Source organism: Stigmatopora nigra, chromosome 4 (genome assembly GCF_051989575.1).
Source record: "Stigmatopora nigra isolate UIUO_SnigA chromosome 4, RoL_Snig_1.1, whole genome shotgun sequence".
Classification (NCBI taxonomy): Eukaryota; Metazoa; Chordata; class Actinopteri; order Syngnathiformes; family Syngnathidae; genus Stigmatopora; species Stigmatopora nigra.
Genome location: NC_135511.1, coordinates 7,135,941 through 7,152,191, shown reverse-complemented (window position 1 = coordinate 7,152,191; position 16,251 = coordinate 7,135,941). Strand labels below are relative to the sequence as shown.

Here is a 16,251-nt window from a genome sequence, read left to right as displayed (position 1 = left end):
CAAAAGATTAATTGACCATCAAAATTAGTTTGGTAGTTGATTAGATGTCGATTGATCAAAATGAATGCCCCCCCCCCCCCCCCAACAGACACCTGGCGTTCTCTGCCGTCAAATCAATGGAGCGGGAAATTTTGCTATAGTTGACGTGTTGATGACGGCGCTACACTAGGCCGCGCCCTCTCTTTTGTTTTGGGACTTGTAAAAAGTCACAGTCTGATGGGCAGCAGCAGGACAGGGACTTCAGAGTCTAGACTGGTCGAGACGGCCATGTTAGGGTCATGCTCATAAAAGACCCCCCATCTACCCTCCCTTTGGACACAATCACCTGCCTACATGGGTCAAGAGCTACTGGGCAAGATGGGTGTTTATAAGTGACTGCCCTTGAGATATTATAGAAAAATGTTTACAGGTGCTTATTATTTGTTTGGGACATCACTTGAAGAGCATTTTTTAATATGCTATTGGGAAAATTGGGGGTTAGAAAAATGTGTATAGTTAAGTTTTTGTTAGATTTTTTTAATATTTACTTTTAAACGATATGCAAAATCATTAAACCTAATGAAAAAAAATAGTGAATATTAAAAAGCTATATACTTTCACACCCATTGTGAGCTGTTCATACAGAATCTCAATTACTGTTTACAATTCGATTTAAAACAGAATGAAGAATCTATTCTTTTTTTAAAGACTTTTGAAAACAACATAGGAACATGTTCATTAAAACTAGGACTGCACAACATTGTCTAAAAATAAAATGTCAGATTTAAAACATTTTAGCAAACCCCTCCAATCTAAAGGAAATGTAAATATTTTTAACTCATTCCTTGCCATTGATTGCGCTAATTTCTTTTCCCCATTTTTTTTTTAAAGATTAAATGTTGTTGCCATGAAATTTAGGCATGGTGCTATAGTAGGAAATGGGAGGTAGGGTTCTGAAGAGATATTTTAATGATCATATATATATATATATATTTTTTTTTAGCATCTATTCTATTTCTTTTGTACTGTTTCTAGCATCCTTTAACTTCTGGTTCTTTCATGGTACATAAAAGTGACTTACAAAAAATTAAGGCAGCGTTCTAGTTCATTTAAAACAGGAAACTGGCTGCGAATGCTCATGTTTCAGTGCCATCGATGGCGCTAGACGCCCCATCTGTTTTCACCGTGGGGTCGAAATGGGTGGGACGTCTCGCGCCACCAATGACTTAAGAGATTAAATGTCACCTTTTTAAGGAGAATAATTAGAATGGTGGCAAATAATTGGGCCGGGGGCATCATTAACGTGAAGTGTTGAAGATTGGTCAGGTGTCCTTGCTTGAGGGTGGCCAGTGCCATTTTCAAAATGAAAATGGCCAACGCCCGAGTCCATTTCACAGCTGCGGCTGCCGTTAATTGACCTTTCCGAGGAATGCGTCGCCCCGACTTTGACGGACGTTTGCTTTTAGCGACGGACGATTGCAAGGCGATAGCGGGGAGGGGGGAGTCGGGGGCAGTTGCTTTGGGAGATAAACCACCGTGCCCCCCCTGTGCCTCAGACAACAAAGAAAGTGAGTGATGTTTGCCTGAAAAGCAAGAAGGCCGATCTCCCTGCTCTTGTTTTGATGTGGCGGGGAACCAGGGGGGGGGCAAAAGGTGGGTGGGGGTACCCACCTGGGTTGTGGGTCTGCATCCGCACTGGGGAGGGACACGTGGAGAGAGGAGAAAGGACGCACACACATTTAGACAGCAGGACAAACAAGGATGTAGAAAAGCATCACGAGGCATTCAGTTGGAATTCAGGGTAAAAGCGCCATTGCGGTCAATTTAGTGCAAAATTAACGTGTACAGTGTTCCCTCGGTCATCACGGTTAATGGGGACCGGGACCACCCGCGATAAGTGAATTTCCGCGAACTAAGGATTCCCCTTCAAAAATGCTTAATTTGAATTTAATTAAAAAAAAAAGTATTATTTTAGTTTTTTTTACCCCCCTGTATACAGTACACCATATAGAATACGGGTAGAGAGAGTGAAATTCATGTTATAACAAAAAAAACCTGTAAAATATGTTGTTTCAATGTATAATATTTGTATTTTTTTTCCCCCCAAAAAATCTGCGGTAGCTGAACCGCAAAGTAGCGAGGGAACACTGTAATACAATTAAACAAAAACAAAAATCTTACGGCCTACAATAAATAACAAAGATTTTTTTAATTTAATGACTTTGACTTACTTAGACGGAAATGCCAAGCCTCCCGTCCGAACAGATTTGTTCATAAACTGGTAGAAATTCACAGTAGAAGGATAATTGGACTTCTATCATGGCCAACGACACTAAAAATGAGTGTCCTGTAAAGTGTTTAAGGGTGAGCCCTCCCCTTCGTAAATATTCCAAGTGTTCCCCTTTAGACGCAGAGTTGCTACGCGTGTTCTAAAAGGAAAAGGAACGCGTTTGCATTTTTAAACATAACAAGACACGCTGAGGGATGAATCCTTAACCGTTCCTCCCGAGTAACCGATTGTTCGTTCCAAATGTCAAGCAGTTCCACGGTCCAAATAAGGCAAAAAGGCTACTTTGAAGCACGCGCTTACTGTAAATGGGAGTCAACAGAGACGGACGAATGGCTATGACTTGTGTGAGAAGCGGTTCAAAGTTCAACTCATTAAGAGTCAATCAGGCATTAATGACTTTTACAGCGCTGAGTGGTGGATTCGTGCAAAGATCACGCAGAGGACAGGAAGCCTCTCAGGGGGAGAAAAAAAAAAAGTCTGAACTGACTATGTAAGGGGGATTGTGTTTGGGAATGAGGCCTACTTTAACTGACTCTTTGGCTGCCATTAACAGTGATAAACGTCCATACCATTTGAACTGGGAGATTTGGCAGGGAATTAACTTTTGTTGTAAATTCACAGCGAGACGAATGAGAAGAGGACGGTGGCCAAGAAGTGTCGGGTTAAGTGCTTAGTCCAAAAAAAAAAAGAAAAGAAAATGACATGCAAATTGGCCTAAAGCACCAATGCAATTACCCATAATGCGAATCCCAATTCTTTGGCTAACTGCGTTCGTGCTTTGGCCGATTCGTATTTATTTATGTATTTATTTATTTATTTATTTGGGAATAGGCGTTTGTGTTGTGACATTTTGCATTTGTCTTTGAACCTTTTTGTACAGCGTTTGGACTATTTACTCGGCCCTGACACGTCTCAGCCACCGTAAAAAGAGCCACCTAACAGTTATAATTTATGTATAATAGAATAATGTCATTTTATTTTCTGAATCACTTCATATTCCTAAGGGTTGCGGGGGGTGCTGGACCCTATCCCAGCTGACTGTATATAATTTGATATATTGTCACATAACAGATCAATGTCAATTCACACATGAATCACAAATATAATTTTAATAATAAAGGAAAAACACTAAAAATGTCATTTTAACCCTATTATTTTTTTCTTCAAAAAGTAGGAAAATAGTACAAATGTATTTTATGGTTTTTAATATAAAACAAAAAAAAGATTTAAAAATATATTTTGCGAAAAATTAGTTTTACTCTACTATTATTTAATTTAAAAAATATTTGTTATTGTATACACTAAATAAAAGTGGAAAATATTATCTGATCGTCCTCACTTTTATGGAGGACTTGTATTTAAAATAATTTTGTAATACATACAAAGATAATGTCAATAAAATGACACTGCATGCCAAACATGACTGGTCGCCGAGCCACAAGTTTCCTCAACAGTGGGAGGAGGGATTGGAGTACGAAGATGGATGTCCGGGTAACATCTGTTATCAGCAGCCAGAAGACGACGGACGGCAGGTAAGCATTCTTCGCTGGGTTTAAGCAAACACGCCCGTGTGTATTTGCTCTAGTAAATAAACATTTGCAGTTGACTAAAACTTGCAGGGTTCATTAAGTGGGCTGTTTAGACAACTTTTTCATAGTTTGTAAACAATAGAAACCTGGTGGCTGACTAAAGAGTATAACAAAGTACATGTGTGTAAATTAGAAGAAGATCCAGGGGTCCAACAGTGAAGTGACAAAGAGGAGCCGTAAAGAAGGAAAGAGGACTTCAAGTAATTCGGCTCAACATTGCTGGCTGATGGAGATTGTGGAAAGGAACTGAAGAAATGTCTGCAGCCAAGCTGGAGCAGCTGGAGGAAAGTATCAGGTGCGTAATGTGATAGTAGAGTGTCGATGACAATGATGAGAAAGAAAGATCTGGAGGACAGTGATGATGCTTGGAGACAGTAGCTCGGAGGCGGAGCTAGAAGTGCTAGAGATTAAGGTCCTGAGGTTCTCTTTAGGAGTGACCGGCTTGGATAGGAATATGATAGAGGGACAGTGGCAATTAGGTGTTTTGGAGACAAGGTCAGAGAGACCAGAGTTGGATGGTTTGAGCATGTAAATAAGAGAGATATTGAAACGTTTCATTCTTCAAATCATTTAGAAGTATGGGCCTAGGAGAAGATAGATGGATGTAGTGAAGTGGCAGGCTTAGGGGAGGTTCATGCAAAATGGAAAAAAAAAAATAACCTTACACCCCTCACAGGATGAGCCCAAATTGTATTAGTATTTATCTAATAGAAAGATATATTTTTAAATGCATGCAATTTGTGCATGAAGTGGTTAACATTGTATTAGACAGTAAGGATTTGGTGCAATTATTTTGTTTTGTTTTGCTGATTCACATAGCTTGCTCATGATATTTCAAACGTGTGTTTATTGTACGATCATTAACCAGGTCAGGCAGGACAGATAAAAAGATTCAGCCGGTACAGTATTGTTTAAATTTTCCAAAATTTAATCAACGTTGAAAAAAACAAGCAGAGTTAAGATTTCAACAAGCAAAGAAAACAGCAAAAGTCAGCATTTTTGTAGACGTTGATGCCAGGTACATAAGTAACATGAAGAAAAAACAAACAAAGCAATATATATACCAATTGGGTGTTTGAGGGAGTGGTGGTAGGTGAGGGTCTAGCCTAAAGGAGAGTAGGGTTCTTCACAGACAGTTGGAAGGCATTAGGCTGTCAGACAGGGACTTGTCACATGCAGCTGTTGCTTCCATTGATTAATTGACTTTGGATGGGCCGGCACGAGGCGTATTCGGACAAATGGACAAAACCAAAAATAACATCAAGTCGGTTGAGATGCGGAAACATAGTGAAAACATTGACACAACGTCGGGCCAGAGTATGTACAGGTATGATAAGGTAAGCACTCAAAAGGGGTGGGTGTCATGGCAACCATACAAATAGATTGAAGTTGCAATGATATGAACCTCTTATTAGGTTAGGTGGAAATAACATTTGACTGACTGCATGTTTATCTAGTTTGGCCCTATTTTAATGACAGCCATTTACTCAAAGATTGTTTGTTTTTATATATTCAGTTGGTATGAAACAAGCATTCACAGATTGTCCTCCCAGTTTAAATGAATTTGGACATGTACACTGTTGTTAATGGCAGATAATGAGTTGATATTGAAACTTTATAAAATTAAGTTTAGTGTTCCTGTCAATTATGGCTTTTTCCCCCTCATTATATTATATTAATTAATTAGTTTAATCTCTATCATCAGACTTTTGTGTAGTTTGAAAATTTGTGAATTATAATCAGAGCCACCAAAAAAAAAGATTTCCTTTTTAGGCTAAATCAAACGTATGGTACTTGTATACACTATTACTGTATATGCTACCTAACTTGATGTAGCATTACAAGCTCATTAAAACTTAATTTACTGTGGGGACACCATCTATGGAGAGGATACAGATATGGGTTTAGGTATGACAATTAATATTGTGTATACTACACGTGAATGTGTTGCATTGTGTTAATGACAAAGTGATTAATCCGAGTTAATCGCAAATCCAAATAATTTCCGAATCCGTTACAATGTCATAAATTCTTTAATTCCATTAACATTTGATCATTTTAGGCAGTGTTTTTCCCCCTTTCACCGAGCCCCTAATACTTGGACATTGGCTTGAGAGAAGAGTTCACATGGTGTGATATGTGTTAATAAAAACATCTATTCCCAGCAAAAAGCTTACCACGTTGCTAAAAGTCTGTTTTGGCGCCCTTGCAGAGTCACAGGATTAGTAGCACTACTGTGCCCTTGCGACGTATAGTTGTACAGTGGCCGAGGCTCCAGTAAGATATGGCGTTGACCCATTTAATATGTTACCCCTGTACATTACACACAAATGTCAAGGTTTCCACTTGTAAATCCTGATGAGTAATGAATGTTGATTTTTTTCTGCAGACCAGCTGGGCTCCATTTTGTGCCGGAGTGTCAAAAGGGGGTGAGCCTGCCTCGACTCAAGGAGCAGGAGCGTTGTAACGACGAGGTTCTACGTGGTTCTGAAGGCCCCTGGAAAGTAGTCCTGAAAAAAAGGTGGGGGCTCGGATACAGAGGAGCAGTACGCCATACGTGTCTCTGGGCGTTGATAAACGCCATCATATGCTGGTGACGGGTGCATCTTTGTCTTCCAGCAGGCCGATGAACTGGGCAAAGCTTTCCTTCACCGCGTCTACGTGGTCCGTACTGCTGCCGTCCAGAATCCAGCGCTTGCCCCGGGCCAGCGGTTCCAGCTCAAAATACTTTTTGATCTGTGTGCACACACATGGGAAAACAGTGTGTTTTTGCATCAGGGACGGAGATCAAAGAATTAAAAAGAAAACACATTGATCACCCAGCAAATCAAGTAATGACCTGTACATGTATATGTACAAAGTACATGTACATGTATATGTACAAAGTACATGTACATGTATATGTACAAAGTACATGTACATGTATATGTACAAAGTGCATGTACATGTATATGTACAAAGTGCATGTACATGTATATGTACAAAGTACATGTACATGTATATGTACAAAGTACATGTACATGTATATGTACAAAGTACATGTACATGTATATGTACAAAGTACATGTACATGTATATGTACAAAGTGCATGTACATGTATATGTACAAAGTGCATGTACATGTATATGTACAAAGTACATGTACATGTATATGTACAAAGTACATGTACATGTATATGTACAAAGTACATGTACATGTATATGTACAAAGTACATGTACATGTATATGTACAAAGTGCATGTACATGTATATGTACAAAGTACATGTACATGTACATGTACAAAGTACATGTACATGTACATGTACAAAGTACATGTACATGTACATGTACAAAGTACATGTACATGTACATGTACAAAGTACATGTACATGTATATGTACAAAGTACATGTACATGTATATGTACATGTACTACTGCTTACTTTTGGGAACCTTTGGTCCAGTGAATAAGTCATTGGCCTCCCACCTCTGTGGACCTGGGTTCAAATCCTGCTTTGCTCTGCTTACCTAACTTTCCCTACTTGAAGGTACCATCAAGTACTAAGTATGATCTGGGATTGGAAAGAGACAAAACAACAAATACTACTGCATAATCCTGTAGAGTGGTGGCCCAGTAGATCAGTCATCAGTCTTCCACCTCTTTGGTCTTGGGTTCAAGTCCTAGTGCTTGCAAAAATTTTCCCACTATTATTCAGGTAAATGAAAGAGGTAAAACTGCAGATACTACCACATACTCTCAGAGGGTGGTGGATCAGTGGTTAAGTCATCAGTCTCCCACCTCTGTGGTCCTGGGTTCAAATCCTAGTGCTTGCAAAGATTTTCCAAATATTCAGTTAAAATAGTAAGTTAAAATGCCTAAGTGTTTAACTGAATAAGTATTCAGTGGTGGATGAAGCATTTTGTCCAAAAAATGACTAAGTGTTTCACCCCATTTCCTTGGATAAAACTATAAGTACTACTGCTTTCTCTTACAGGTTGGTGGCCCAGTGGCTAAGTCATCAGTCTGCCACCGGTGTGGGCCTGGGTTCAATTCCCAGTGCCGGCAAAGATTTTCCAAATATTCAGTTAAAATAATAAGTTAAATGCCTAAGTGTTTAACTGAATAAGTATTCAGTGGTGGATGAAGCATTTTGTCCAAAAAATGACTAAGTGTTTCGCCCCATTTCCTTGGATAAAACGTTTCAACACCCATGTATAAGTGGGGCACGAGTTGGTGTAGTGGGTTGCACACTCGCCTTTGCACGGAGAGAACGTGAGTTCGCTTCCCGGTGTCGGCGGTTCACTGACCAAGCAAGCGGTCGAGGGTCGGCCGAAGGCCGACCCGAGAACGCCTTTCGCACAGACAGGTCCTTCAACTGTCTTCCGAACTGCCGAAGGCAGTTCGGAATATAACCTTTTGCTGAAAAGTATGACTAAGTGTTTAATATAAATTAAAAAGATTTTTCTTTTCTTTTCTTCTTATTCCATTTTCCAGACTACATGGTGTCGTGATCAGCCAAAGGGCAACAGCGAGAATCGAACCCAGGTCTCCCACACGGGAGTCCAGTGATCTAACCTCTGCGCCAACCAAGTGACTACACTTTTCTTTGTAATCATTTCAGTGTCTTGAGAAGAAGTCCACAGAAACAACTAAGTGAAAAAGTGTCACGACCGGGAATCGAACCCAGGTCTCCCAGACGGGAGTCCTGTGCTCTAACCTCTGCGCCAACCAAGTGACTACACTTTTCTCTGTAATCGTTTGAGTCTCTTGACAAGAAGTTCACCGAAACAACTAAGTGAAAAAGAGTCACGGCCGGGAATCGAACCCAGGTCTCCCATACGGGAGACAGGTGAGTTAACCACTACGCCACCAAATGACCACAGTTTACTTTGTAATCATTTGCGTTTCTTGACCAGAAGCCTTACTATACTATGTCATTTTTTAAAGAAAATAAGCCTTACTATACTATGTCATTTTTTAAAGAAAATAAGCCTTACTATACTATGTCATTTTTTTTTAAAAAAGCCTTACTATACTATGTCATCTTTTAAAGAAAAAAAGCCTTATTATACTATGTCATTTTTTAAAGTAAATAAGCCTTACTATACTATATCATTTTTTAAAGAAAAAAAGCCTTACTATAGTATGTCATTTAAAAAAAAAAAGCCTTACTATACTATGTCATTTTTAAAGAAAAAAAGCCTTACTATACTATGTCATTTTTTAAAGAAAAAAAGCCTTACTATATTATGTCATTTTTTAAAGAAAAAAGCCTTACTATACTATGTCATTTTTTAAAGAAAATAAGCCTTACTATACTATGTCATTTTTTAAAGAAAATAAGCCTTACTATACTATGTCATTTTTAAAGAAAAAAAGCCTTACTATACTATGTCATTTTTTAAAGAAAAAAAGCCTTACTATACTATGTCATTTTTAAAGAAAAAAAGCCTTACTATACTGTCATTTTTAAAGAAAAAAAGCCTTACTATACTATGTCATTTTTAAAGAAATAAAGCCTTACTATACTATGTCATTTTTTAAAGAAAAACGCCTTACTATACTATGTCATTTTTTAAAGAAAATAAGCCTTACTATACTATGTCATTTTTTTAAAAAAAAAAGCCTTACTATACTATGTCATTTTTAAAGAAATAAAGCCTTACTATACTATGTCTTTTTTTTTAAAGAAAAAAGCCTAACGTCATTTTTAAAGAAAAAAAGCCTTACTATACTGTCATTTTTTAAAGAAAATAAGCCTTACTATACTATGTCATTTTTAAAAAAAAAAAGCCTTACTATACTATGTCATCTTTTAAAGAAAAAAAGCCTTATTATACTATGTCATTTTTTAAAGAAAAAAGCCTTACTATACTATGTCATTTTTTAAAGAAAAAAAGCCTTACTATACTATGTCATTTTTTAAAGAAAAAAAGCCTTACTATACTATGTCATTTTTTAAAGAAAAAAAAGCCTTACTATACTATGTCATTTTTAAAGAAAAAAAAGCCTTACTATACTATGTCATTTTTAAAGAAAAAAAGCCTTACTATACTATGTCATTTTTTAAAGAAAACAAGCCTTACTATACTATGTCATTTTTTAAAGAAAATAAGCCTTACTATACTATGTCATTTTTTAAAGAAAATAAGCCTTACTATACTATGTCATTTTTTAAAGAAAAAAAAGCCTTACTATACTATGTCATTTTTTTAAAGAAAAAAGCCTTACTATACTATGTCATTTTTTAAAGAAAATAAGCCTTACTATACTATGTCATTTTTTAGAGAAAAAAAGCCTTACTATAGTATGTCATTTTAAAAAAAAAAAGACTTACTATACTATGTCATTTTTAAAGAAAAAAAGCCTTACTATACTATGTCATTTTTTAAAAAAAAAAGCCTTACTATACTATGTCATTTTTTAAAGAGAAAAAGCCTTACTATACTATGTCATTTTTTAAAGAAAAAAGCCTTACTATACTATGTCATTTTTTAAAGAAAATAAGCCTTACTATACTATGTCATTTTTTAAAGAAAATAAGCCTTACTATACTATGTCATTTTTTTAAAGAAAAAAAGCCTTACTATACTATGTCATTTTTTAAAGAAAAAAAGCCTTACTATACTATGTCATTTTTTAAAGAAAAAAAGCCTTACTATACTATGTCATTTTTAAAGAAAAAAAGCCTTACTATACTGTCATTTTTTAAAGAAAAAAAGCCTTACTATACTATGTCATTTTTAAAGAAAAAAAGCCTTACTATACTGTCATTTTTTAAAGAAAAAAAGCCTTACTATACTATGTCATTTTTTAAAGAAAATAAGCCTTATTATACTATGTCATTTTTTAAAGAAAAAAAGCCTTATTATACTATGTCATTTTTAAAGAAAAAAAGCCTTACTATACTATGTCATTTTTAAAGAAATAAAGCCTTACTATACTATGTCATTTTTTAAAGAAAAAAGCCTTACTATACTATGTCATTTTTTAAAGAAAATAAGCCTTACTATACTATGTCATTTTTTTTTAAAAAAGCCTTACTATACTATGTCATCTTTTAAAGAAAAAAAGCCTTATTATACTATGTCATTTTTTAAAGTAAATAAGCCTTACTATACTATATCATTTTTTAAAGAAAAAAAGCCTTACTATAGTATGTCATTTAAAAAAAAAAAGCCTTACTATACTATGTCATTTTTAAAGAAAAAAAGCCTTACTATACTATGTCATTTTTTAAAGAAAAAAAGCCTTACTATATTATGTCATTTTTTAAAGAAAAAAGCCTTACTATACTATGTCATTTTTTAAAGAAAATAAGCCTTACTATACTATGTCATTTTTTAAAGAAAATAAGCCTTACTATACTATGTCATTTTTAAAGAAAAAAAGCCTTACTATACTATGTCATTTTTTAAAGAAAAAAAGCCTTACTATACTATGTCATTTTTAAAGAAAAAAAGCCTTACTATACTGTCATTTTTAAAGAAAAAAAGCCTTACTATACTATGTCATTTTTAAAGAAATAAAGCCTTACTATACTATGTCATTTTTTAAAGAAAAACGCCTTACTATACTATGTCATTTTTTAAAGAAAATAAGCCTTACTATACTATGTCATTTTTTAAAAAAAAAAAAGCCTTACTATACTATGTCATTTTTAAAGAAATAAAGCCTTACTATACTATGTCTTTTTTTTTAAAGAAAAAAGCCTTACGTCATTTTTAAAGAAAAAAAGCCTTACTATACTGTCATTTTTTAAAGAAAATAAGCCTTACTATACTATGTCATTTTTAAAAAAAAAAAAGCCTTACTATACTATGTCATCTTTTAAAGAAAAAAAAGCCTTACTATACTATGTCATTTTTAAAGAAAAAAAGCCTTACTATACTATGTCATTTTTTAAAGAAAACAAGCCTTACTATACTATGTCATTTTTTAAAGAAAATAAGCCTTACTATACTATGTCATTTTTTAAAGAAAATAAGCCTTACTATACTATGTCATTTTTTAAAGAAAAAAAAGCCTTACTATACTATGTCATTTTTTTAAAGAAAAAAGCCTTACTATACTATGTCATTTTTTAAAGAAAATAAGCCTTACTATACTATGTCATTTTTTAGAGAAAAAAAGCCTTACTATAGTATGTCATTTTAAAAAAAAAAAGACTTACTATACTATGTCATTTTTAAAGAAAAAAAGCCTTACTATACTATGTCATTTTTTAAAAAAAAAAGCCTTACTATACTATGTCATTTTTTAAAGAGAAAAAGCCTTACTATACTATGTCATTTTTTAAAGAAAAAAGCCTTACTATACTATGTCATTTTTTAAAGAAAATAAGCCTTACTATACTATGTCATTTTTTAAAGAAAATAAGCCTTACTATACTATGTCATTTTTTTAAAGAAAAAAAGCCTTACTATACTATGTCATTTTTTAAAGAAAAAAAGCCTTACTATACTATGTCATTTTTTAAAGAAAAAAAGCCTTACTATACTATGTCATTTTTAAAGAAAAAAAGCCTTACTATACTGTCATTTTTTAAAGAAAAAAAGCCTTACTATACTATGTCATTTTTAAAGAAAAAAAGCCTTACTATACTGTCATTTTTTAAAGAAAAAAAGCCTTACTATACTATGTCATTTTTTAAAGAAAATAAGCCTTATTATACTATGTCATTTTTTAAAGAAAAAAAGCCTTATTATACTATGTCATTTTTAAAGAAAAAAAGCCTTACTATACTATGTCATTTTTAAAGAAATAAAGCCTTACTATACTATGTCATTTTTTAAAGAAAAAAGCCTTACTATACTATGTCATTTTTTAAAGAAAATAAGCCTTACTATACTATGTCATTTTTTTTTAAAAAAGCCTTACTATACTATGTCATCTTTTAAAGAAAAAAAGCCTTATTATACTATGTCATTTTTTAAAGTAAATAAGCCTTACTATACTATATCATTTTTTAAAGAAAAAAAGCCTTACTATAGTATGTCATTTAAAAAAAAAAAGCCTTACTATACTATGTCATTTTTAAAGAAAAAAAGCCTTACTATACTATGTCATTTTTTAAAGAAAAAAAGCCTTACTATATTATGTCATTTTTTAAAGAAAAAAGCCTTACTATACTATGTCATTTTTTAAAGAAAATAAGCCTTACTATACTATGTCATTTTTTAAAGAAAATAAGCCTTACTATACTATGTCATTTTTAAAGAAAAAAAGCCTTACTATACTATGTCATTTTTTAAAGAAAAAAAGCCTTACTATACTATGTCATTTTTAAAGAAAAAAAGCCTTACTATACTGTCATTTTTAAAGAAAAAAAGCCTTACTATACTATGTCATTTTTAAAGAAATAAAGCCTTACTATACTATGTCATTTTTTAAAGAAAAACGCCTTACTATACTATGTCATTTTTTAAAGAAAATAAGCCTTACTATACTATGTCATTTTTTAAAAAAAAAAAAGCCTTACTATACTATGTCATTTTTAAAGAAATAAAGCCTTACTATACTATGTCTTTTTTTTTAAAGAAAAAAGCCTTACGTCATTTTTAAAGAAAAAAAGCCTTACTATACTGTCATTTTTTAAAGAAAATAAGCCTTACTATACTATGTCATTTTTAAAAAAAAAAAAGCCTTACTATACTATGTCATCTTTTAAAGAAAAAAAGCCTTATTATACTATGTCATTTTTTAAAGAAAAAAGCCTTACTATACTATGTCATTTTTTAAAGAAAAAAAGCCTTACTATACTATGTCATTTTTTAAAGAAAAAAAGCCTTACTATACTATGTCATTTTTTAAAGAAAAAAAAGCCTTACTATACTATGTCATTTTTAAAGAAAAAAAAGCCTTACTATACTATGTCATTTTTAAAGAAAAAAAGCCTTACTATACTATGTCATTTTTTAAAGAAAACAAGCCTTACTATACTATGTCATTTTTTAAAGAAAATAAGCCTTACTATACTATGTCATTTTTTAAAGAAAATAAGCCTTACTATACTATGTCATTTTTTAAAGAAAAAAAAGCCTTACTATACTATGTCATTTTTTTAAAGAAAAAAGCCTTACTATACTATGTCATTTTTTAAAGAAAATAAGCCTTACTATACTATGTCATTTTTTAGAGAAAAAAAGCCTTACTATAGTATGTCATTTTAAAAAAAAAAGACTTACTATACTATGTCATTTTTAAAGAAAAAAAGCCTTACTATACTATGTCATTTTTTAAAAAAAAAAGCCTTACTATACTATGTCATTTTTTAAAGAGAAAAAGCCTTACTATACTATGTCATTTTTTAAAGAAAAAAGCCTTACTATACTATGTCATTTTTTAAAGAAAATAAGCCTTACTATACTATGTCATTTTTTAAAGAAAATAAGCCTTACTATACTATGTCATTTTTTTAAAGAAAAAAAGCCTTACTATACTATGTCATTTTTTAAAGAAAAAAAGCCTTACTATACTATGTCATTTTTTAAAGAAAAAAAGCCTTACTATACTATGTCATTTTTAAAGAAAAAAAGCCTTACTATACTGTCATTTTTTAAAGAAAAAAAGCCTTACTATACTATGTCATTTTTAAAGAAAAAAAGCCTTACTATACTGTCATTTTTTAAAGAAAAAAAGCCTTACTATACTATGTCATTTTTTAAAGAAAATAAGCCTTATTATACTATGTCATTTTTTAAAGAAAAAAAGCCTTATTATACTATGTCATTTTTAAAGAAAAAAAGCCTTACTATACTATGTCATTTTTAAAGAAATAAAGCCTTACTATACTATGTCATTTTTTAAAGAAAAAAGCCTTACTATACTATGTCATTTTTTAAAGAAAATAAGCCTTACTATACTATGTCATTTTTTTAAAAAAAAAGCCTTACTATACTATGTCATTTTTAAAGAAATAAAGCCTTACTATACTGTCATTTTTTAAAGAAAAAAGCCTTACTATACTATGTCATTTTTTAAAGAAAATAAGCCTTACTATACTATGTCATTTTTAAAAAAAAAAAAAGCCTTACTATACTGTCATTTTTTGAAGAAAAAAAGCCTTATTATACTATGTCATTTTTTAAAGAAAAAAGCCTTACTATACTATGTCATTTTTTAAAGAAAATAAGCCTTACTATACTATGTCATTTTTTAAAGAAAAAAAGCCTTACTATACTATGTCATTTTTTAAAGAAAATAAGCCTTACTATACTATGTCATTTTTTTTTTAAAAAGCCTTACTATACTTTGTCATTTTTTAAAGAAAATAAGCCTTACTATACTATGTCATTTTTTTTTTAAAAAAGCCTTACTATACTATGTCATTTTTTAAAGAAAAAAAGCCTTACTATACTATGTCATTTTTTAAAGAAAAAAAAGCCTTACTATACTATGTCATTTTTAAAGAAAAAAAGCCTTACTATACTATGTCATTTTTTAAAGAAAATAAGCCTTACTATACTATGTCATTTTTTAAAGAAAAAAAGCCTTACTATACTATGTCGTTTTTTAAAGAAAAAAAAGCCTTATTATACTATGTCATTTTTTTAAAGAAATAAAGCCTTATTATACTATGTCATTTTTTTAAAGAAAAAAAGCCTTATTATACTATGTCATTTTTTTAAAGAAAAAAAGCCTTACTCACCCTCCTGTTACTGTCACAATGAAATTTCCCGAATGAATGTACATTGCACATGTATGAATAAACATGCAAACGTACATTGCACATGTACGTATACACATGCCTACGTACATTTTACACGTATGTTTACCCATGCATACGTACATTGGACATGTATGTATACACATGCATATGTACATTGTACATGTAGCTATACACATACATACACATACACCGTGTAGAGGATCCTGGTATACTATATTACAGTGTAGTAAGCTGGAAAAATGGCAACAGACGGAAAAACCATGAAGAGAGTGATCAACACCGCCCTGAAGAACATCGGCTGCTCTTTCTCCCCACTGGATCACATTGCCAGCCTTCGGTACCTCAGCAGAGTCAGCCGGGAACATTGTCCGGGATCCCTACCACCCTGGTCACAACCTATTCTAGCTGCTGCCCTCTGGCAGATGCTACAGGTCTCACAAAACATGGACAAAGGCTTTGGGACAGTGTTTTTCCCAGAGCCATTTTGGCTTCAAACTTGCATTAGCATGACACAATCCCCTCTGTGCAGTAACAATGTGCAATATGTTAGATTGGCCGTGGAAACACACTTTGTGGAGTAGAACCACTGATTTTGTTATATGCAGCTGTTGTATCATGACAATAAAGACTTTTGAATTGATTTGATTGATTTGATATATACAAATATAAAAATAATAATATAGACATATATACATGTACATATACACACACGTACACACACATACATATACATATATATAT

At 32.6% G+C, this 16,251-nt stretch overlaps 1 protein-coding gene and 1 long non-coding RNA gene across 3 annotated transcripts in view; one reads left to right on the top strand and one right to left on the bottom strand.

Moving 5' to 3' along the window:
• Positions 1-3,598: 3,598 nt before the first annotated feature.
• Positions 3,599-6,417, top strand: LOC144195135 (uncharacterized). The gene is made up of 3 exons (XR_013326054.1): positions 3,599-3,801; positions 3,992-4,153; positions 6,248-6,417. It is a non-coding gene; the product is annotated as an uncharacterized LOC144195135 (long non-coding RNA).
• LOC144195132 (ADP-ribosylation factor-like protein 15) overlaps positions 5,873-16,251 on the bottom strand; it is an 84,088-nt gene continuing 73,709 nt past the window's right edge. For both annotated transcript variants that reach the window (XM_077714549.1, XM_077714548.1), the window contains exon 5: positions 5,873-6,594. In XM_077714549.1, the coding sequence (XP_077570675.1) occupies positions 6,442-6,594 (153 nt within the window). In that variant the 3' untranslated portion in view covers positions 5,873-6,441. The remainder of the gene's footprint in view (positions 6,595-16,251) is intronic.